Here is a 23,014-nt window from a genome sequence, read left to right as displayed (position 1 = left end):
AATGGTCAAATCTCTGTTTGATGAGTAAGGTCAAGGAGTTTGCCTTTGGAGTTACAGGGGATCATCTCAAGACCAGGAGCCCCTGCACAGGAGACACAAGCATCCCGTGAACATGGAGGACAACACCTGGCTTCAAATCATGCTTAGCCATGTATGCAGAATCTCTCGAAGATTTCTGTTTCAAATTCGCAGGCCACCACACTAGCCCTAAGGGCATAGGTACTCCTGGTTAGTGAGAGCGAAGGAGGTAGAGTTCAAAAGCATTGATTGCTTTCAGAACTGCAGTCCCTAAACAACATTCAAATAGCGCTAAGGAGCCTCAGTCTAAAGTGAGAAAGTGACTCTGTAATTTACCTGGTAATTAGATATGCTCAGAAGTAACTTACAACTTTTCCCATCAATTTCTAGGCTCCCTTAACACCTGTAATAGCTGGACAAAGGAAGAAAGTTGTGCTGCCCTTGGTGGAAGTTGGGACCCATCCCCAGAGAACTGTGTATGCTTCCTGCTTCAAAATAATACGTGTAATCCCATGGGGGCTGACTGGTAGACTTACTTTTTTTTTTTTTTTTTCTGATTCAGAATGCCATTTCTGTATATTATTACAAATTTGGAAAGTCCATAAAGATATAAAGAAATTTTAGAGCTCCACATAATCCCACTACTAAGAGTTAGGGTCTAAAATATTGTGGTCTGTCCTGAGTTTTTTTCTAGGCATAAATGAACTAGGATCAGCTGTGCTCAGAGCCCATAAACCCAGGTTCACTTTCAAAGTAGTGTTCAGGAACTCCGCCTTGGATTTTACCTGATGGGGACCAGATCTTTTCAACCCACCAGTTAAGCACACACACACACATAAATGCACACACTCAGCAGTTCAGTTCTTGGTGTTAAATTAAAAAAAAAAAAAAAAAAAAGACCCTGACGACTTGCAGAATTGACATATCACAAAAATGTACAATGTACTTTTATGGGGTACACAGTGGTCAAGTTTGTCTTATAAAGAGATGGTGGATCTAAGGATTAATTTACAGAAAAAAGGGTTTGGAAACTTTTAATAAATATATAGCAATTTTAAAACATTATACTTTATACAACTTTTATTATTATTGTTTTAAATAGAGACGAGGTCTCACTATGTTGCCCAGGCTGGTCTCAAACTCCTGATCTCAAGTGATCCTCCTGCCTCGGACCTCCAAAGTGCTAGGATTGCAGGTGTGAGCCACCACACCCAGCCAACTTTATACAACTTCTAAAGAGAGAAATTATAAAATGTAATTAAAGTTCTGAATAAATGCCCCAAGAATAATGAGATCTTAAAGTCTCTTTCACCTGAGCCTTCAAAGGCATGAAGCACAATGACTAAAATAGGGATGAACACGTGAGGAAAAAAGAAAAAAAAAAAAAACTAAGTTGTGCCTCTATAAAAGCCATCCCCCAAACACAGGACAAACATGACAATAGATGATGACAGAGCAACACTTCAGTACAAAAAGAGATGCTTTATAGGATCTTAAACTATCTCCACTCAGTATTTTTCATGAGGATGCTGTACTTATTACCAATACATCTGATTTTGTTACTTCTTTGCATTTCTGCTGCATTTAAATCTGAGAAAGTGATGAATTCTTGAAGCTCTTAGTATTGTTTCTGTCTCTTCTGGGAAGTTTAGAAAGATGGCAATGATAAATGCATAAATAACCAGCAGGAAGGGAAGGTACACAATTACATTTAGAAACACCTGACTATCCTAGCTTTTTATTATTTTAAGAAAGAGGAAGCTTATTAAAGGAAATTTTAGAACTAGAGAAAAATCAATAATAATAAAACTATTATCTGTATGTGATGTGAGAGTGTACAAGCACTATAATAAATTTCCATTTAATTCTTGTATTAGTCCATTCTCACACTGCTGTAAAGAATACTACCCGGCTGGGCGCGGTGGCTCACACCTGTAATCCCAGCATTTTGGGAGGCCAAGACGGGCAGATCACGAGGTCAGGAGATCGAGACCATCCTGGCTAACACGGTGAAACCCCGTCTCTACTAAAAATACAAAAAAGTTAGCCGGGCGCGGTGGCGGGCGCCTGTAGTCCCAGCTACTCGGGAGGCTGAGGCAGGAGAATGGCGTGAACCCGGGAGGCGGAGCTTGTAGTGAGCCGAGATCGTGCCACTGCACTCCAGCCTGGGCAACAGAGCCAGACTCCGTCTCAAAAAAAAAAAAAAAAAAAAAAAAAAAAAGGAATACTACCCGAGACTGGGAAATTATGAAGGAAAGAGGGTTCATTGTCTCTACAGCTCCGCAGGCTTAACAGAAAGCATGGCTAGGAGGTCTCAGGAAACTTACAATCATGGCAGAACGAAAAGGGGAAGCAGGCACCTTCCACCTGATGGTTTTAAAGCCATCAGCTCTCATGAGAACTCACTCACTATTATGAGAATAGCATGCGGGAAACCACCCCATGATCCATGAACCACCCCCGCGATCCAATGGCCTTCTACCTGGTCCCTCCACTGACATGTGGAGATTACAATTTGAGATGAGATTGGGTTGGGGACACGGAACCAAACCATATCAATTATTAAGCAATTTTGTGACACAGATACTTTTTATTATTCCCACTCTATAATTTACTAAATTCACTGAAGTACATAAAGACACCATACAGCCATCGGGGGTAACTCAGTAGACTTCTTAGTCTAATTCTGTGATCCTCAACCAGGAGTGATTTCTCCACCTCTAGCAGACACTGGCAGTGTCTGGAGACATTGTTGGTTGTTACCACTAGGTAGTGCCATTGCCATCTAGTGGGTGAGACCAGGGATGCTGCTAAACAATGCACAGGACAGCCCCTCACAACAAAGGCTCATCCAGCCGGAGTGTCAGTAGTGCTGAGATTCAGAAACACTGGTATGTTCTACACTTTCGTGAGGGTCCTGATAAAAGTGTTAAAACTTGGTGTGGCGGTTTGTCTAAACCTCATTCTTTCTCTCATTGTTCTTGCTGTTAGAACCTTATTTTATTCAGGGAAGGTCACTCTATTCTCTGTTTAGGAGTAAATATTGATTAGACTAGACTAATCATGATAATCCCATTTCCTGTCAGCAGCTGATTTTCAGGGATAGACATGTAACCTGGTTCTGACCAATAAGACACGAAGGGGGATCTGCTAGAGGGATGGGTTCTGGGAAGTATGTTTATGCTTTCTTTTCTTTTGAGATGTTGAAATTATTTTTAGGAAGAACTAAAATCATTTATATATGCATGATGAGACAACAAGGGATGCCAAAATAATTTAGAAAAAATGTAGTTACTAAAATTGCTAGCAAAGGCAAAAAATAAATAAAAAAGTAAACCCAAAACAAATTTTAGAGATACCATGCCTTATAGAACTTCTAGAAGTGATAGATTTTAAATTTATGGACCATTTCCTTAAATTGAAATTAACAGCAGAGACTTTCCAATCTAGGAAAAAAATCTACTTTTCTTCCTCCAAAATCAGAGAAATCAATGAAGTGAAACATGAAAGATTCATGTGAGGTGCCCTCTACTGAAAGCATACATTTTGACACAATCAGAGAAAAACATTATGAGAGAGGATGATCATTAAGTTAGTATCTTCCAGTTACCTACACTTGTCCCTCAGTGTCATGAGTTATGAATGGGGTTTGTTCAACTACAATAGTCCTTCCCACCCACATAAGATTCTTAAATCCCCTTCTATCAGAGAATTACTCTTGTAGTAAATTAGGATTCCTAAAGGGAATATCAGGAGCTCTCAGTAGTATTGAGGTTAAATCACTCTTTCCAGCAATAAACGTTATTTCTGAAAAGTAAAACTGAAATTGAACTTGTGTCAGTTAAGAGTCATTGCAAAGTTTTAAACTGTGCTCAGTGTTTAAAGGTTTTATTTTTCCCCAGTAGGATTGAGGTATAATTGACAAAAAAAAAAAAATTGTACATATTTAAAGTGTACCATGTGATGTTTTGACACATATATGCGCTGTGAAATGATTATCATAATAAAGCTAATTAGCACATCCATCACCTCACGTGGTAACCATTTCTTTTTGTAGTAAGAGCACCACACAGTGAAATGGTCACTTGTGTGGGCTGCCTGTTTGGTGATGGAAGCTCAGCTCACAGCAGATGTGAAAGTAAAACAACTTGACTAGGATTTACAATTAGAGAAAAAAGCTTTTCTGAGCTCTATCGTCAGAAGTCAGCTTAATTAAAAGCTGATATTCATGATATAGTGTTTTCTTTTCTTCTTTTCTTTTTCTCTTTTTTTTTTTTTTTTTTTTTTTTTTTAAAGGCCTTCTACTTTTAGTCAACTGAAATCTCCTTTAAGACATTTTTTTTTTTTTTTTTTTTGGTGAGGTGGCTCATGACTGTAATTGCAGAACTTTGGGAAGCCGAGGCAGGTGGATTACTTGAGGTCAGGAATTCCAGACCAGCCTGGCCAACGTAGTGAAACCCCGTCTCTACTAAAAATACAAACATTAGCCAGGTGTGGTGGCACACATCTGTAGTCTCAGCTAGTTGGGAGGCTGAGAGAGGAGAATCGTTTGAACTCAGGAGGTGGAGGTTGCAGTGAGCCGAGACTGCAACATTGCACTCCAGCCTGGGCGACAGAACAAGACTGTCTCAAAAAAAAAAAAAGTTTTTTATGTTTGGTGCCTTTCTTGTTGGCGTGATTTTTGCCTTTGTAACTTGTTCTTCCATTTCCTTCCATGCCTGTTCTTCCTTCCTTTTGCCATCTTTGATATCACATGAAAAAAAAATCTAGGGGAGACTTGTAGAGACCTTGAAGTTGCACTGGGCCCTGGGGAAGCTGCAGTGTGGAGCGGAGGCATGCAGGCTGGTGCGTAGGCATGGGGGCCGCCATATTGGAGCTACTTGCAGGTTAGGTATAGTGTGCCAGCACAGAAGCTATGATGCAGCCCCCAGGGCACCTGAGGCGGCCCTGCAAGCAGGTGTGACCAGGCTGGGGCCCTGGGAGAGGCCAGCAGACCGAGGGGTGCTCAGGTTGGACTGGCCCTATTTGATGGGCTAGACCACCCTTCAGGGTTCAGGACTGACAGTTCTCCAAGGGCTAAAGTCTCCTATGGGAGCAAGTTGAGCCTAGGGTGATGGCCATCCCTGGCCATGCTCTGCTACAGATGCTCCTGGACCAAACCCTCTGGGCTCTACATCAGCTAGTTTGCAGCCCCCTACCTCTTCTCTAAGCAGCTCTCCCTGCCAACTTGTGTCTCTGGTGGCTGAAGGGTCTCCTTCTGCTGGAGTTCCAGAGACCCGTGGTGAAAGCCAGTTGCTTCATCCCAGTTCAACTCACCTGTTCCCCTGGAGCAGCTGGGGCACAGGAACAAGATCAGGTATGCAGTAGCCCCGTGTAGGGTTCCCAGATTTCCTCCTCTCAGTCCAGCTTCTGTGTGTTCCCTCTGTTCACTCTCAGTGCCTTCCCTCTGAAGATCTGCCAGGAGTATACCAGTCATCTTGGTCCCTTGGTGGCAGCTGTTTTACCTGGCTGCATCTGGTCAGCCATTTTGCCCCTACTCAAAAACTTCTTACTGTTAACGTGGGAAAAACTGAATGCTATTCTTCTAAGATCTTTACAAGGCAAAAATGCCCCTCTTGCCATTTCTATTGAATATAGGACTGGATGTATGAGCAAGAGCAATTAGTCCAGAAAAAAAAATAAAAAGTACATAAGCCCTTTTTTCATATGTGTGTTGGCCACATAAATGTCTTCTTCTGAGAAGTGTCTGTTCATGTCCTTTGCCCACTTTTTAATGGGGTTGCTTGGTTTTTTTCTTGTAAACTTAAGTTCCTTATAGATGCTGGATATTAGACCTTTGATGGATGGACTGCAAAAATTTTCTCCCATTCTGTAGGTTATTTGTTCACTCTGACGATAGTTTCTTTTGCTGTTTAGAAGCTCTTTTGTTTAATTAGATCCCATTTGTCAATTTTTGCTTTTGTTGCATTTGCTTTTGATGTTTTCATCATGAAATCTTTGCCCATGTCTATTTCCCGGATGGTGCTGCCTAGATTTTCTTCGAGGGTTTTTATAGTTTTGGGTTTTATATTTAAGTCTTTAATCCATCTTGACTTAATTTTTGTATAAGGCTTAAGGAAGGAGTCTAGTTTCAATTTTCTGTGTATGGCTAGCCAGTTCTCCTAGCATTATTTATTAAATAGGGAATCATTTCTCCATTGCTTCTTTTTGTCATGTTTGTTGCAGATTAGATGGTTGTAGATGTGTGGTCTTATTTTTGAGTTCTCTATTCTGTTCCATTAGTCTATATGTCTGTTTTTGTATCAGTACCATGCTGTTTTTGTTACTGTAACTTTGTAGTATGATTTGAAGTTGGGTAGTGTGATGCCTCCAGCTTTGTTCTTTTTGCTTAGGATTGTCTTAGCTATCCAGGCTCTTTTTTTGGTTCCACATGAATTTTAAAATAGTTTATTTTTCTAATTCTTTGAAGAATGTCAGTGGTAGCTTGATGAGAATAGCACAGAAATTATAAATTACTTTGGGCAGTATGACCATTTTCACAATATACTGATTTTTCCTATCCATGAGCTCAACATCACTGATCATTAGAGAAATGCAAGTCATAACCACAGTGAGATATCCATCTCATGCCAGTCATAATGGTGATCATTAAAACATCAAGAAAAACAGATGCCAGTGAGGCTGTAGAGAGATAGGAATGCCTTTCCACTGTTGATAGGAGTGTGAGTTAGTTCAATCATTGTGGAAAATGGTGTGGCAATTCCTCAAAGACCTAGAATCAGAAATACCATTTGACCCAGCAATCTCATTCCTGGGTATATACCCGAAGGAATATAAATCATTCTGTTATAAAGATACATGTATGTATATGTTCATTGCAGCTCTTTTCACAATAGCAAAGACATGGAATCAACCCAAATGCCCATCACTGACAAACAAAGAAAATGCAGTACATATAGACCATGGAATACTACGCAACCATAAAAACGAATGAGATCATGTCCTTTGCAGGGACGTGGGTGGAGTTGAAAGCCATTATTCTCAGTAAACTAACACAGGAGCAGAAAACCAAACACTGCATGTTCTGACTCATAAGTGGGAGCTGAACAATGAGAACACATGGACATAGGGAGGGGAACAACACACACTAGGGCCTGTCAGGGTGACGAGGGTGAGGGCGCAGGGAGGGGAGAGCATCAGGAAAAATAGCTAATACATGATGGGCTTAATACTTAGATGATGGGTTGATAGGTGCAGCAAACTACCATGGCACACATTTACCTATATAACAAACCTGCACATCCTACACATGTACCCCAGGACTTAAAATAAAAAACCAAAAAAAAAAAAAGAGGTAAAAAATAAGCTTAAAAGGAAAAAGTAAATTTTTTTTCTATTTGCTGATGACATGATCCTACATATAGAAAACTCAAAACACTTCATAAAATTTGTTAGAATAAATCCAGTAAAGTAGCAGGATACAGAATCAACATATAAAAATCAGTTGCATTTCTTTACACCAATAATGATCGATGTGAAAAAGAAATCAGGAAAACACAATCCATCACAATAGCATCAAAAAAAAAAAATAAATAAATAAAATAGAGGGTGGAACAAGGTGGCCAAATAGAACCCTCCCGTACTCATTTCCCTGCAGGGACGTCAAGTTCAACAAGTATCCTCACGAGCCCAGGCAGCACAGTGCACAGTAGACAGAATCTACCTCCTTAGGAAGTAAAAGGAACGTTAGTGTGGGATTTTGCACTGGAGCCTAGCGCTGACCCCACTGCAGTGGAACACAGCACTGGGCAGAGCCTCCAAGGCCCTTGATTCTACGCTGGAGGCCACAGAGGGAGTATTTAGACCCACCCCGGGTCAGAGGGGAATCTGCTACCTCAGCAGGAGGAATCCAAGTTCCCATCCACTTCACAACCACCTAGCTAAAGTGGCTTTCGACCAGACCCTAAAACAAGGATTTGCATTCAGGTAGATTATTTGGGAGATGATTTAAGGATGCACCAGTGCAAGAGTGGGACAATGAGGCCAGGGCAGTTTGAGAATCGATAAAGGGTGCATTATTGGCAAGTTACCTGTGAACAAAGGGAGCATAATTCCACTGGACAACACCAGGAGGCAGTGTTATACAAGCGTAAGAGTAATTCCACCTGACCAGGTACAGCACAAAGATATTTAGCCTCCGACTCCCATCATCCTGGGCTGACTAGTGGTCCCAGCCCCTTAGTTTTCGAGTCTGTCTAGCTTGCCTGAGGACATGCCAAGAGAAAGCCTTCCCATAGAGTCCCGAGTTCACACGGTAGGACGCCAGAGGCATGTTCCACAACAGTAGGTGCCGAAAACACAGTACAAGGCAATACTCACTGGTGGAATGTCCTCAAAACAAAGATGTGCTAATTATCATGATTTGATCATTACGCAACGTATACATGTATCAGAACGTCACATTGTACCCTGTAACATATACATTATGTGTGAATAAAGAAACAAAAGTTATATTGTATAGAGAAAAATGCATAAGAAACAGCAAGAGTTGTAGATCAATAACATGAATGTAAATAAAGTACACCAGCATAAACAAAGCCATATGACATATATCACCCTCATGCCCCAGACATGGAGCTATTTCAGACACATTACCCAGTGCCTGCAGGTAAAGAGGCCAGTGGGAATGAGGATGACGGATGAAGGGAAGAAAAAGTTTTAAAAGAGGCCTAATGGGAATTGATGAAGAAAGTAAGCCATAAACTGGGAGCGTGATTAAAGCCTTCCATCTTCCTCTTTTGCCTCCTCTAGGCTACCAGTTCTGCTTTTCCTGGACCTGTTCCAAGCTCTCACGTTCCACATCACACATGGGACATCTGGTGTCAGGCTCCCAGAGAGCAGGAACCAGGTGAAATACAAGGGCACAGTCCTCCCAGCCAGTGGCATGGGGATAATCGGACAGTACAACTCTCCACACTTTTTTAATGGAAAGATATGAATAAGGGGTCCACAGGAGCAACCTGAGGCCCTGCAACTACATTTCCCAGGGCTCCCTGGGGTAACAAGGGAGGTGACTCTGGGGGCGGGGCCACGTGGACATCCAATGAGAGCACTTCCCCTGCAGACTTTGAAAGTGAGAGCACTTCCTCATAGACGTTGGATGTGGGAGGACTGCATTCAGTCTGGTTCCTGGTTGCCGCTGAAATAACCTGGTAAGTGGAACTCTGTAAGGGTCTTGCAGCGTACTTGGTAACTGGGGTTTAATCCTATGTCAAGTGTGAGTACAGGAGAGTAGATTCTACACGATGTCCACATTTCAAGTATAAGGTTGTTCAGAAAGTCTGACTGGCACATACTTGGAAGCTAATGCTGTCACTACTCCACATCATAGTGGTGACAGTTACAGGTCCCTGATTCAAACTGTTGGGTTTAGAGTCACAGCCGCTTTATAGCTGCGAGAACTTGGCCTAGTCACTTAGTTTCCCTAAAACTCAGTTTCTTTTTCAGTAAAATGGAGCTATGAGTACTGCTTACTTAAAGGAGTTGTGAGGATTAAATACATGTATTAAAAGATAGCCGATGTGTTTAAGGCAACGTTCTCAACAGGATTTCCCTCTTGGTTACTTGTAACCATGATGCTGACCCTCCTCTGTCCCCAGTGGTGTGCGTCCCAAAGGATCCAGTTAGTCCAACAGGCAGCAAGCTCCTAACAATTCCTGCTTCTCTTGCACTGGCTGATAAAAAGCCCCTAAAGATCCCGGATGTCCAGAAAGATTGATTTCTGTTGTTTGCAATGCCTATGGGAATTCCAGAGGGAAGTTTTTGTTTTTTTGAGACAGAACCTTGCCCAGTTGCCCAGGCTGGAGTGCAGTGGCACGATCTCAGCTCACTGCAACCTCCTCCTCCTGAGTTCAAGTGATTCTCCTACCTCAGCCTCCTGAGTCGCTGGGATTACAGGCACCCGCCACCGTGCCTGGCTAATTTTTGTATTTTTAGCAGAGATGGGGTTAATTTTTGCATTTTTAGTAGAGATGGGGTTTCACCATCTTGGCTAGGCTGGTCTGAAACTCCTGACCTCAAGTGATCCACCCGCCTTGGCCTCCTAATGTGCTGGGATTACAGGTGTGAGCCGCCATACCAGGGACGAAGTTTTATCATGGCTGAAGGACGCTTAGTGGAGAGGGTCTCCAGGAGGCATGAATGACAAAAAAAAAAATTAACTCCTTCACTGTCAGACTGAGAGCATCACCCGCTGAACATGGACTTGCAGAATTCCACAGAAGAGAGGAGACTGGCCCAGACAGCCAGCCTCAGGAGCTGAGGGCCCGATGGGCTTTCTTCCCTGGATGCTGCTCCCATGCCCTGACACGATGCCCACTACAATGGTATACTTGTTTGTACTTTTCTAATTAAAAAACAAACAAAAAATCAGACATACTGTTTGCTCTCGAATGCTTGAAACTCAGAACAGGTGACCACACCTTCCTCCTCAAAAGGAACTTTTTAACTGCCAACTTTCTACCTGCACGCTGCCCAGAGACTTATTTTGTCTGGCCTTTGCCGTCTTCAGCAGTGGCAGCTGTTTTTCTCTAGATTTGTTTTCCTGGCCTGCTGCAAGTACCCCCCACTACCTGCCTGGCCCCAGTCGGCATTAACTGGGAGCAGTGAGTGGCCTTGTGGACATGAACAACTGTTGAATGATGGTCTTTAGGTGTGGCTACTCCAGCAACCCCTATTCTTCCAGAGACTCAATAGGCTGGCTTTGGAGGGGGCTAGGTTGTAGTGTCAATTTAGTGGGATTCCATGCCCTTCTTCCATGGTGGTAGAGACAAAAGAGAAAGAATAAGAAAACCCACTCATTGGCTCTCCTTAAAATTCTTCTAATTATTAATGCCAGAAATCTATTCGCACGTGTAGATGATTTTATCTCAGTCCACAATTGTACTTGTGCTAATTGTAGCCTTAAGGCATAACATCTCATAGGCAGGCTACCTCTGTGTTAATCTGCTTTTAATTCTTCTATGTTGGGCTCTTGTTTATAACTTTTTTAAGAGAAAGAATAAAGGTTTCTTTAGCGATAAAGAAAAAGAAAACCACTGCTGTGTATTTAACATATATAGATTCTAGGGACCTGGAATTGAACAATGAGATCTGCGTATCAACCTGCTCTCCAGGGGTACCACATCCGATAATGTGATTTATTATTGAAGTGCCAAGTCACGTAGGGATAAGTCCCAATAGTTGGTCAACTGTTGAATATTGATCATTCAACTAAACAACATTCATGAACTCTGCAGAAAAACACAAGCATTTTGCCCAACATCCAGGGACCTCTAGAAGTTGCCTCATTCTGTGTATCTTACCTTTCTTTTACACAGCTCTCCAAAATGTCCACCAAGGTGACTTAAGTCAGGTTCCCCCAAACCAGAAACCAAGACAAAAATCCATGTGTGAGAAACTGAAGGAAGTGCTGGGAGAGCCCCAGCTGCAGCCTGGATGTGAATTGCAACTCTGAAGTGTGTCCAGACGCAAGGCAAGGGCACTAGGCTTTCCCGACCTCCTACTAAGTCATTGATCCAGCACTGCCCTGGCAGGACATAAATCCCTGGCACTTCTAGCTCTCTACAAAGGAGGGCAAAGCAGCTTCAGGAGCCCTTGGGAGTGCTCCAAAGAGAGTCTAGGGTACAGGTCCTAAAGTAGAACACAGAAGGCCGGCCAGGGGCACTGCGAGATGGTAAAAGAGATCTGAAGGGATCCAGGTAAGTTATTGAAAGTATTCTTCCTGCGCTAACCCCAGTCCTGAATCCTTGCCAGCCAGCCCCGTGTTCCCTCTTAGGTACCCTGAGCAGGCTCTATTTTATACGCTTCCATACCTACAGTGGAAACCAATAGGTTGGTTGGTTGGTTTGTTTTCAGACAGAGTCTCATTCTGTTGCTCAGGCTGGAGTGCAGTGGCACGATCTCAGCTCACTGCAACCTCCACCTCCCGGGTTCAGGTGGTTCTCCTGCCTCAGCCTCTCGAATAGCTGGGACTACAGGCATGTGCCACCACACCTGGCTTTTTTTTTTTTTTTTTTTAATTTTTTATTAGAGATGGGGTTTCACCGTGTTGGCCAGGCTGGTCTTGAACTCCTGACCTCAAGTGATCCACTCACCTCGGCCTCCCAAAGTCCTGGGATTATAGGTGTGAGCCGTTGCGCCCAGACCCAATAGGTCTAGGGGTCTCATTTGAGTCGTCATATATATATATGGTTTTTTTTTCAATTTTTTTGTCTAAAAAACTTTAGACAGGGAATGCACTCTCCAGTTCTCTTCAAGTGCTACCCCCCTCATTTTATTATACCTAGATAGGTCTTGCCTTTACATTTCAATAATTTAACCAGAATATGTCCCATTAAAAATCTTTTAATTGGGGGCCATCAGACTGGGTGACTCCTGTGGTTTCATTTTCATTCTTTTTACTGTTTACCAGTAAACAGTAGAAAACTAGAGACTTCACCAATCAGAAACTGTCAACTAACCTCTAACTAGGGACTTTGCACTCTAACCAACCAAAAAGCTTTTCCTTGTCTCACTCCTGCAAACAGTTTATAAACATTTCTCTCCTGCCCTCCCCTTTCCTCAGCAGAGCATTGAGCCACCCGTGGTCTGGTGCTGCCTGACTCATGAATTGCTATCTAATAAACCTTAAAAAACGTTATACCTAAAAAATGATCTTTTAACAATCCCAGTGTTGACAGTACTGGATTGGACTCTCCTAGACTCTGGTCTTTCTTAATCTTCAGATTTAATTTTGTGTGTGTGTGTGTGTGTGTGTGTGTGTGTTTTTAAGTAGAGACGGGGTTTCACTGTGTTAGCCAGGATGGTCTCGATCTCCTGACCTCGTGATCCGCCCGCCTCGGCCTCCCAAAGGGCTGGGATTACAAGCTTGAGCCACCGTGCCCGGCCCAGATTTAATTTTTAACTTCATATTTCTATCTCCATATAAGCCCAAATGACTCATTCAAAAGCCATAACTCTCATAACTTTTCTACTCTTTGTTCTGTATTGAAAGGAGTCAGTGTTCACCAGCACTCCCTTACTGTGACCCCTCTACTTCTCGGTTTTCATATTCATCTGCTTGTTCACTGGCCATGAAACAGAAACTATCAGGACACCTCAGTTATTGCATTTCTCAAGCTCTTTTATGTTTGTTATTACCTTTATATTCATGTTGCCTTTATGATCAAGTGAAATACTAGCCAGAATATTTGGAGCACACACTTTCCCTTTAATACTTTGAAGATATACTTCTATTACTTCACCAATGGATATTTCTGTGTAACATTCTCTTGCTGGCCTGATGTTTTCTCTTTTATGAAATATTTTATTTCTCTGCCAGATGCTTGAGTAGTTGTCTTTAATTTTGACTTTTAAAAATTTAACAAAAATATATTCCAGGGGCAAACATGTTGTATCGAACTTTTCCAGAATTTTCTCTTTTGTTTTTCAGCTTCAATGTTTTCATCATTTCAGGAAAATATTTATCTTTACATACATTTTTCTTTTTTTTAACTTTCAAATCCAGGGGTACAGGTACAGGTTTGTTATATAGGTAAACTTGTGTCATGGGGGTTTGTTGTACAGATTTTGTCACCTGGGTGTTAAGCCCAGTACCCATTAGTAATTTTTCCTGATCCTCTCCCTCCTCCCACCCTCCAACCTGTGAAAGGCCCCAGTGTGTGTTCTTTCCTTCTTTGTGTTAATTCTCATCATTTAGCTCCCACTTATAAGTGAGAACATGCAGTGTTTCATTTCCTGCTCCTATGTTTGCTAAGGATAATAGCTTCCAGCTCCATCCATGTTTTCATTAAAGACATGATCTTGTTCTTTTTAGTGGCTGCATCGTATTCCATGGTGTATAAGTACCACATTTTCTTGATCCATTCTGTCACTGATGGGCATTTAGGTTGATTCTGTGTCTTTGCTATTGTGAATAGTGCCATACATTTTTCTATTGCACTTTTTGCGTTCTCCACTTCAGAAGCACCAATTGTCTTTGCATTGGCTTGTCCTTGACTGCTTTCTATTAGATTCTATCTTAATTGCTTTATCATTTAATTAGCCTTTAGTATGAATATCAAGCTTTCCTTCCACATAAGCAATGTGATATGACATTGTATCTATATAGTTCCTTTCTGTTCATCATTAATTATGTAGTCTGTTGATCATTAATTAGTTCCATTTCTGTCCTTAATGAGTATTCTAAGGTATGAAATCTTTCCTTTCATAAAACTATTATTTACCACTTTATTTTTAGCTGTTTGTTATTGAGTTTATTTTACATGGTCCATAGCCCCAGATACCTTTACAAAAATTTTTTTTCAGTTTATTTTTCTTCTTAAATTGGTTGTGGTTTTTTCGTATATAACTTCTGCATGTTATGTCTTTTCTTCTAATCTCAATCTCATAGTATTTTCATTTTGTTTGTTTTCATCATTTTTATGTGTATATAGCTCTGTTTCCAACTTTTTTTTGTTGCTTGAATCTGGTGCAGCTGGTGAGATGTCCAACTGGGATTGGCGTAGACTTGTGAATCGAGGAAAATGACGAGACGAATCTCAATCATTTTAGGAGATTTATTTGCCAAAGTTAAGGATGTGGGCCTGGGAGAGAGATCTATGCCTTTCTCTGAAGATGATTTTGAGGGCTACAAATTTAAAGGGGAAAGGATGGGGTATCAAGAAGCACAGTTTTCATGTAAGAGCAGGGTTGGGAGGAAAATGGTCATTCATGGCTTTGTCTGACTCCGTGAATCTGCATTTTTTGCAGACGACATAAACCAAAGAGGCAGAGGAAAAATGCAGGGACTCTGCATTTTATGTAACATACCTGGTGGCTCAGATGCTACTCTCTTAGCTGTGGGTTCAACCAATTGGTTACCCTGACTCTGTGGTGTCTAATTTTGAGTGACCTGGGATTTTTATAATTGTCAAATGTTTTGGTTTTAGAATAGCTTGTAACAGCTCTGATACTTGCTGTCCATTTTCTATGGGTTGCCCTGAGGAGGTTAAATACCCTCTCTCTTTCCATAGCATCCCAAAGGCACGAGCAACCCCAAAAGCGTAGCAGCTGTCAGTGCAAATGTGTGCAGCCTTCTCTTTTGTCACTTGACAAACTCGAGTCAGGGCAGTCAGTCTGGCCACTTGAGCCGATCTGGCTTGGGGAAGAGGACTGGCTTCAGTTACCTCAAGTAAGGAAAGCACCGCATATCCTGCTCTAAAATTTCCATTTTATCCTCTTAAATAAGACCCATCTGTATACCATTCTATCTCAGCATTATCCAATGGCATCTCTTGGAGGTCTGCCCTGGGGGTGAGAAGTTGGTCAGTCATCAGAACACAGTCATGAGGGGAGTTGTCGGAAGGGCCCGGCAAGAGAATGGCTGGATTAAGATTATAGAGCAGGAAATAGTAATATTGGGAGATGATAAAAGCAAAATTTCATAAGAGACTAACCAGTTGACAGACAGATACTGGGTATGACGAGAATTTAGAAGGGTCTCAATAGGGTGTGGCACAAAAATGGTAAGGGGGGAACCCATAATTATTTCTTCAACAGACTTGTACAGAAGGGCGATGGCTGTTATTACTCGTACACAAGGAGGCGGCCCTCGAGCCACAGCGTCCAGCTGTTGGCTATAATAGCCTACAGCTCTCTGATGATCACCATGTTTCTGTGTCAGTATCCCGGATGCAGTACCTTCAGTTTCACATACAAAAAGGGAGAAAGGCAATCTGTAGTTTGGGTGCCGTGAGGCTGGGGAATTAGTTAGAATTTCCTTTATTTGTTATATAGCCGATTGTCCCTCTGGAGTCCACATGATGAGATCAGGTTGTTCATTTTTTAGGTATGCATATAGAGGGTGAGCCATAAAGGAGAAATGTGGTATCCAGTTTCTACAACAGCCTGCCAGTCCCCAGAAATCCTCTAAGTTGTTTCTTGGTGATGGGCATTGGGAAAGCTAAAGTTTTTCTCACTTTATCAGGGTTAATACTCAGTCCTTTGACCGAGATAATATGCCCCAAATACTTAACTTGCAGTAAGCACAGCTGAAGTTTGTCTTTGGACTCTGTACCCTTGCTGGCTGAGTAAATATAGACTATCTTCCTGGGAGGAAGATTCTGGGCCTGGACAAAGGAGAAGGTCATCCACGTACTGAATGAGTGTTGAGCCCTGGGGAAAAATTAAATCCTCTAAATCAGTTTTTAGTATTTGGGAAAAGTAAGTGGGACTTTCTGTATACCCTTGGGGCATTACAGCCCACATATATTGCCATTCTTTCCAAGTAAAAGCAAACAAATACGGGCTGTCTGGATCTACAGGAATACTGAAAAAGGCACTGCAGAGAGTCACCACTGAGAAATACTGGCTGGTAGTGAGTATAGCTGATAGAACGGTATGTGGGTCGAGGACTACTGGGTGACTGGCTATTACAATATTGCTTATTGCCCTCAAGTCCTGCACAAATCTCCATTTTCTCCTGCTCGGTTTCTTTACAGGGAATATAGGGCTCTTGCAGGGGCTTGTGCAGGGAATAATGAGCCCCTTTTTAGATAACCTTGTGTAATAGGGGCAATTCCATTTACGACTTTCTGTCATAGAGGGTATTGTTTAAGGTTGCGTAGGGGTTTCTTTGGGTTTATCTCTACCTTTATTGGAGTGGCTGATAATACTTTCCCTATGTCTGTATTGACTGAGACCATAACTGGGAGGGGACATCCTTGAGCAAGCATCCTCTTCTGGTGTTAGCAGGAAGACTGGGGAAGCTAAAAGCAGTTTTACTGTTTCCCACTCTTTATTCCAGTGTTTTCTCTTCTGCCCTATTACTTCCTTCTGTGTCTCCATTTCATTTTCCCGGCCACAAGATGATGTTTCAACATTACTAGTACTAAATTGTGGTACATCGTCTGGACATTTTGTAATTCGGTATTTTTGGTCTCCTGGCCCCAATTCTAAAAAAAAGTTCACTTTTTGATGAAAAAGAGATATGGGCATTATGGATGTTAAGGAGATCATGGCTCAAAAGACTGACAGGGGCCCCAGGACATCTAAGAAATGTATGGTGCCTACTGAGCATGTCACATACTCTTAGAGCTTGCGGCAGGGGAGCGGAACCGGATGGAATGGTAAGGTAGAGGTTTGGACTTAAAACAAGAGATCATTTTATTAGACGCAGCCACCATGGTAATTCTGTCATTACTCTGAGGAATGGGGTTTCTAAATAAGGTGGGATTGATCAGAGATATAGTTGTGTCTGTGTCAATTAAGGCAGCTGTAAGCTCATGGTTCAATATTATATTAATGTCTCCCAATTTGTTTGTCATGGTGAAGTTTTAACAGCTCACTAGGAGTTTCCTATGGGCAAAATATGGGGGAGGTGTGTGGCTTTTCATCTTGTAGCCATCTTATTCAGGAACCAAGAAAGGGGGAGCAGATTTACATGATGCACTTACCAGCTTGACTTCCCCCTTTGGCTAAATGAGTATGGGGGTCCCACAATTTAATTTCCTTTCACAGACTCCTCAGTTTTTTTTAGTGGAGGTGAGGGGAGGTGACTATGACAAGAGATGCTCTGATGGCGGATCTTCTGTATGTAGATGGTCCTTCTTTCTTTTGAGTAGCATCATACATTAAGGGCCTTACCTTGTTTATCTGCCTCAACACGCCCAATAATAGTTGTACCTAGAGGAAGACCGGGTGCTGGCACTACGTCCTGGTCTTTGATGTGTTTGGTGTATGTCATGGCAGTGATTGGGGGCATGGAGCCTGGTTCAGCCTTCCTTGCTGATCTCATGGCAGTTCATCAGCTGGTGGGTTGTCTCTGGAGTGTGGAAGCCCCGCTCCTGGTGGCTTTCCCACCTTCCAGGTTCTTAAGCCAGAAGCGTTGCTCCCATCTCCATAATTATAGTTTCCACACACTTTCTTATACAACTCAAATGTTCGCTTTACTGTGCAGTCCATTCCCTCTGTTTTGTGATTTTTAGGAAATCTTCATAATTTGTGGTCTACAAAACTATTATTTTGTTTTCAAGGAAGTCATGTTACATATTTCTAACTGTCTTTTCTCTTATTTCTAGAATTCAAGCCAGGAAGAAGCAGCATTCTGTCTTCTGGATTAAAACTGAAGCTCAACCTACTTTCAGCTTACTAAGAAAGGTATTAACGCCTTTCTGAGAGCTCTCAGTAGGCTTCCTAAGCACGTTCACTCTGCCTCCTTTAAATCTTATATTTAGGATCAAGATGAAAGGGAGGGAGGGATGTATCACTGCACATTTACAAGTGGATATATAAAGCTAATAGTATTTTCAGTGAGCTCTTTTCCTGAGCTACTTTCCAGGTGCTTTCAGCATTCCACCTTGAAGCACAGCGTTAATAATGCACAATTTCTTATGTTCAGCCACAGAATGTTCAAGTGTGATTTGGTTACAACATACTGCTCTATCCAGGCCTCTAACAAAACTGACTTCTTTCAAATGGACTTGCAGTTGCTAAATTCCAAATCAACACCTTATCTTAAAAATTAAGAAAAGGAGGGGAAGGATGGAGGGAAGGGAACAGAGAGAGTACAAGAGAGAAAGAAAGAAAAAAGAGGAAAACAAATGCTTGTAAACAAGTTATACCAAATAAAAGAGATATAAAGGAATTTCTTAATAGAAGGAATGATATTCTAAGCAAGATTCAAATGTCCAGGTATGTATAAACTGCCTTCTTCCTTTTGGATCAGCTTCTCTCTCTTCTTTACGTACTCAGTACAAATTCTAGGTTGGGGGCACAGAGGGGTTGGCAAGGTCTGACTAAATACAACTTGTTCTCTCTCTGAGTGGTAGAACTTTAGAGCTTGACCAAATGTTAAGAAAGGGTGCTGGTGGAAGTTAGGATGAGAAGAAATGCAATCTAATAGATTTAGGAGAAATGACGTTGTCGACATCGAGAACAGAGAAAGTTGGAAACTGGCAATATGGGGAGGATAGCTGGGTCAGAAAGGAAAAATAGGAGAATGTAGAAGAAATGTTATGAGAAGGGAAAATAAGAGATGCTTCACTTATTATTATTCAACTGGCGGCAGCTCCCTTTTACAAGGTCATCCTCAGGCCATACCACATTACAAAAGAGTTATACCTGAGGCCTGTACAGCACTGTTACAATCAGAGTCTCAAAACATTAAAAGACTCCATGATGGCAGGTTTAAAAAACCTTTTCTAAAAGATGTAACAAAATAAGGGGCATTTATTTTTTTTTTGGTTCACATTGCCTGAAAGTTAAAAGATAGCTTTTGGCTTCATTGAGGTGGTTCCTCATTCTACCTTCTCTTGTTTTTCATTTCTTGGTAAACTTGGTGAATCCTTTGTTAGTGTTGTTCTTCAATAGGTTCTCACCAATAGCTTTGAATGAATACCCCACCAGCTTCTACTCACCAATAGCTTTGAATGAATACTCCCCAGCTTCTACCTTGTAGCAGAATGTACACGCTGAGGTTTCAGAAACAGTTCCTCAATGAAGTCTCAGCTCTACACAGGGCATATGTTGTCCATGAGTTGAGCACTGGTCGTAGAGCATATGTGTTCAAATTGGTTCCACCTAGTTCATGTGACTGTCCATAAGGCGCAATATGGGCAGCCTATCCTCTATACAGTAGCCAGAAAGATCACTTTGATTGTAGCAAACATTGCTCAATCACAACCTTTCTGTCAGGCCTCTCTCATTTACATTTCTCACTTCACTTAGAGTAAAAGCCAAAATGCCAGTCTTAGCTCCAAGGCTGCAGTTGCCTGTCAGATCTCATCTCAATCCACTCTCCTTCTCACTCACGTGCTCCAACTGCCCTGGCTTCCTGAACGTTTTTTGAATGCTCAAGGCATTTTCCAGCTTAGGGCCTTGTTATTTTCTGTTCTCCTGCTTGGAACAATCCTCCTCATGCATATCCTTAGGCCTTATTCTCTGGCATGTTTCAAATCTGAGTTTTTTTTTTTTTTTTTTTAACCAACTAATTTGAAATTGGAGCTCTCCCTGTACACTTACTAAATCCTTTCTTTAGTTTTCCCAGGGCAGTAGTAGATTTTACTACAATCTAACAGACTGCATGTTTTATCCACGTATTCAGTTTCCTATGTATGTCACTCCAACTCCCACTATAAGATTTTTGAGAGTAAACAAGCACTAGATCAGTAGGAAACACATTATAGCTATTCAGTAAACTCTGTTTCTTGAGTTAATCAATCAATGGATGAGTGAATCAATACAGTTCTTTGAACGGGAAACTTTGTATAAGCCTCAGCTAAAAGGGAAATTGAGTGGGTCAGGTACCACAGATACTATACAATCTATTGCATGATTCTCCTGCCTGCATCAGAAGATGTTTGTAAGCCTATTTTAATAAATACCAATTGGAATCTCTCTTTTGTTAATCACCAAGAGAACCATGAACAAGCTGTTTATCATTTGACTCATCATTTAGTCTTGATTTCCAACTTCTCACACTTGAAAGAAGACATAATACATTTCTTACAGGATTCTGGGACTATTAACTGAACTTATGTGTCTAAAAGGAATTTATATAATATAAGCACTAGAAATAATTATTATGCTTATAAGCATTGTATTTTTACATATTTAAAATATAGCCATAATTAGCCTACTCAAATCCAAGTGTAAAAGTAATATGATTTGCTTTCATTTTGTTTTCCTTGCTTAGGGGATCATGGACATTGAAGCATATCTTGAAAGAATTGGCTATAAGAAGTCCAGAAACAAATTGGACTTGGAAACATTAACTGACATTCTTGAGCACCAGATCCGAGCTGTTCCCTTTGAGAACCTTAACATCCATTGTGGGGAAGCCATGGACTTAGGCTTAGAGGCCATTTTTGATCAAGTCGTGAGAAGAAATCGGGGTGGGTGGTGTCTCCAGGTCAATCATCTTCTGTACTGGGCTCTGACCACTATGGGTTTTGAGACCACGATGTTGGGAGGGTATGTTTACAACACTCCAGCCAAAAAGTACAGCACTGGCATGATTCACCTTCTCCTGCAGGTGACCATTGACGGCAGGAACTACATTGTCGATGCTGGGTTTGGACGCTCATACCAGATGTGGCAGCCTCTGGAGTTAATTTCTGGGAAGGATCAACCTCAGGTGCCTTGCATCTTCCGCTTGACGGAAGAGAATGGATTCTGGTATCTAGACCAAATCAGAAGAGACCAGTACATTCCAAATAAAGAATTTCTTAATTCTGATCTCCTAGAAGACAGCAAATACCGAAAAATCTACTCCTTTACTCTCGAGCCTCGAACAATTGAAGATTTTGAGTCTATGAATACATACCTGCAGACTTCTCCAGCATCTGTGTTTACTAGCAAATCATTTTGTTCCTTGCAGACCCCAGATGGGGTTCACTGTTTAGTGGGCTGCACCCTCACCTATAGGAGATTCAATTACAAGGACAATACAGATCTGATAGAGTTCAAGACTCTGAATGAGGAAGAAATAGAAAAAGTGCTGAAAAATATATTTAATATTTCCTTGGAGAGAAAGCTTATGCCCAAACATGGTGATAGATTTTTTACTATTTAGAATAAGGAGTAGGCTGGGCGCGGTGGCTCACGCCTGTAATCCCAGCACTTTGGGAGGCCGAGGTGGGTGGATCACGAGGTCAAGAGATCGAGACCATCCTGGCTAACATGGTGAAACCCCGTCTCTACTAAAAACACAAAAAATTAGCTGGGCGTGGTGGCGGGCACCTGTAGTCCCAACTACTCGGGAGGCTGAGGCAGAAGAAGGTGTGAACCTGGAAGGCGGAACTTGCAGTGAGCCGAGATCGCGCCACTGCCCTCCAGCCTGGGTGACAGAGTGAGACTCCATCTCAAAAAAAAAAAAAAAAAAAGAATAAGAAGTAAAACAATCTTGTGTATTTGTCACCCAGCTCACCAGTTATCAACTGATGACCTATCATGTATCTTCTGTACCCTTACATTATTTTGAAGAAAATCCTAGACATCAAATCATTTCACCTATAAAAATGTCAGCATATATAATTAAACAGCATTTTAAGGAAACAGAACCACAAACCTTTTCAAACAATAAAAATAAAGGTATTTTGAAGATGGCCTGTGGCTATCTTGGAAATCGGTGATTTATGCTAGAAAGCTTTTAATGTTGGTTTATTGTTGAATTCCTAGAAAAGTTTTATTGGTAGATGAGTAAATAAAATATTGTGAAAAAACTTATTGTCTATAAAGTATATTCAAACATTGTTGGCTAATATAATTTGAATTAAAATGGTTTTTTGGAAGACTTACGATATTATGGGGCTACATAATTTTTCCTGAATGTTCTCTTCCTCTGATCTTTCTTGTCTCTTAAATTATTTTACTTCCTTGTGCTCTTTGCCATATGAGAATGAACATGAGCTTTTCTTGTGTAGATCTGAGTTAAAATCCTGTGGACACTGGGTGAATTACTTTTTGTATCTCTAGCTCTGACTCCTTAGGCATAAAATAGGAATAATGCTTTTACAGTTCAGTGGCAGAACTAAACTCCCAACACATATTTGTTATATGGATCTTTTAATAATGTCAGTCATGTTTTTGGTACTAAGTCATTATTTAATAAAAGTTATTCTTCTATCTTGCTTGCCCCCACCTCCTGCACCCCTGTCATCTGCCTGCTTCTTTCTTGATTAAATATTGGTAAGATATTAGATGCCCAAGATCTAAGAGTGCTTCAGAATCTGAATCTTTGCTTATCTATAATTCAGATTTTCTGTTTGTGGATTTCCAGTATCAGGACTATAGTTTTAACTTGCAGACTTGATCTTACACTATTCTCCCTCTTCAACTTGTGATCATTGTAATAAGGTTAAGAGAAAGGCGGGACTAGAATGAAGAAATTTTAGTTAAGAGAACAAGGTACGTTGTAACATGGGTATTTTATGCGGCAATATAACGTTGGGAGTTG

At 41.3% G+C, this 23,014-nt stretch overlaps 1 protein-coding gene across 4 annotated transcripts; it reads left to right on the top strand.

Moving 5' to 3' along the window:
• Positions 1-9,162: 9,162 nt before the first annotated feature.
• NAT1 (N-acetyltransferase 1) lies at positions 9,163-22,697 on the top strand. Of its 4 annotated transcripts, XM_050801873.1 has the most exons (4): positions 9,163-9,230; positions 11,397-11,777; positions 18,138-18,216; positions 20,753-22,697. In XM_050801873.1, the coding sequence occupies exon 4, from the start codon at positions 20,759-20,761 to the stop codon at positions 21,629-21,631; it is 873 nt and encodes a 290-aa protein (XP_050657830.1). In that variant the 5' UTR covers positions 9,163-9,230; positions 11,397-11,777; positions 18,138-18,216; positions 20,753-20,758; the 3' UTR covers positions 21,632-22,697. The 4 variants fall into 4 exon arrangements, with proteins under 4 accessions (XP_050657830.1, XP_050657832.1, XP_050657833.1 ...); XM_050801875.1 differs by lacking the exon at positions 11,397-11,777; XM_050801876.1 differs by lacking the exon at positions 9,163-9,230 and having other exon boundaries at positions 9,238-11,777.
• Positions 22,698-23,014: the final 317 nt, after the last annotated feature.

This window comes from Macaca thibetana, chromosome 8 (genome assembly GCF_024542745.1).
Source record: "Macaca thibetana thibetana isolate TM-01 chromosome 8, ASM2454274v1, whole genome shotgun sequence".
Lineage (NCBI taxonomy): Eukaryota > Metazoa > Chordata > Mammalia > Primates > Cercopithecidae > Macaca > Macaca thibetana.
The sequence above is the reverse complement of the archived record's forward strand: the minus strand, read 5'-3'. Positions and strand labels throughout refer to the sequence as shown.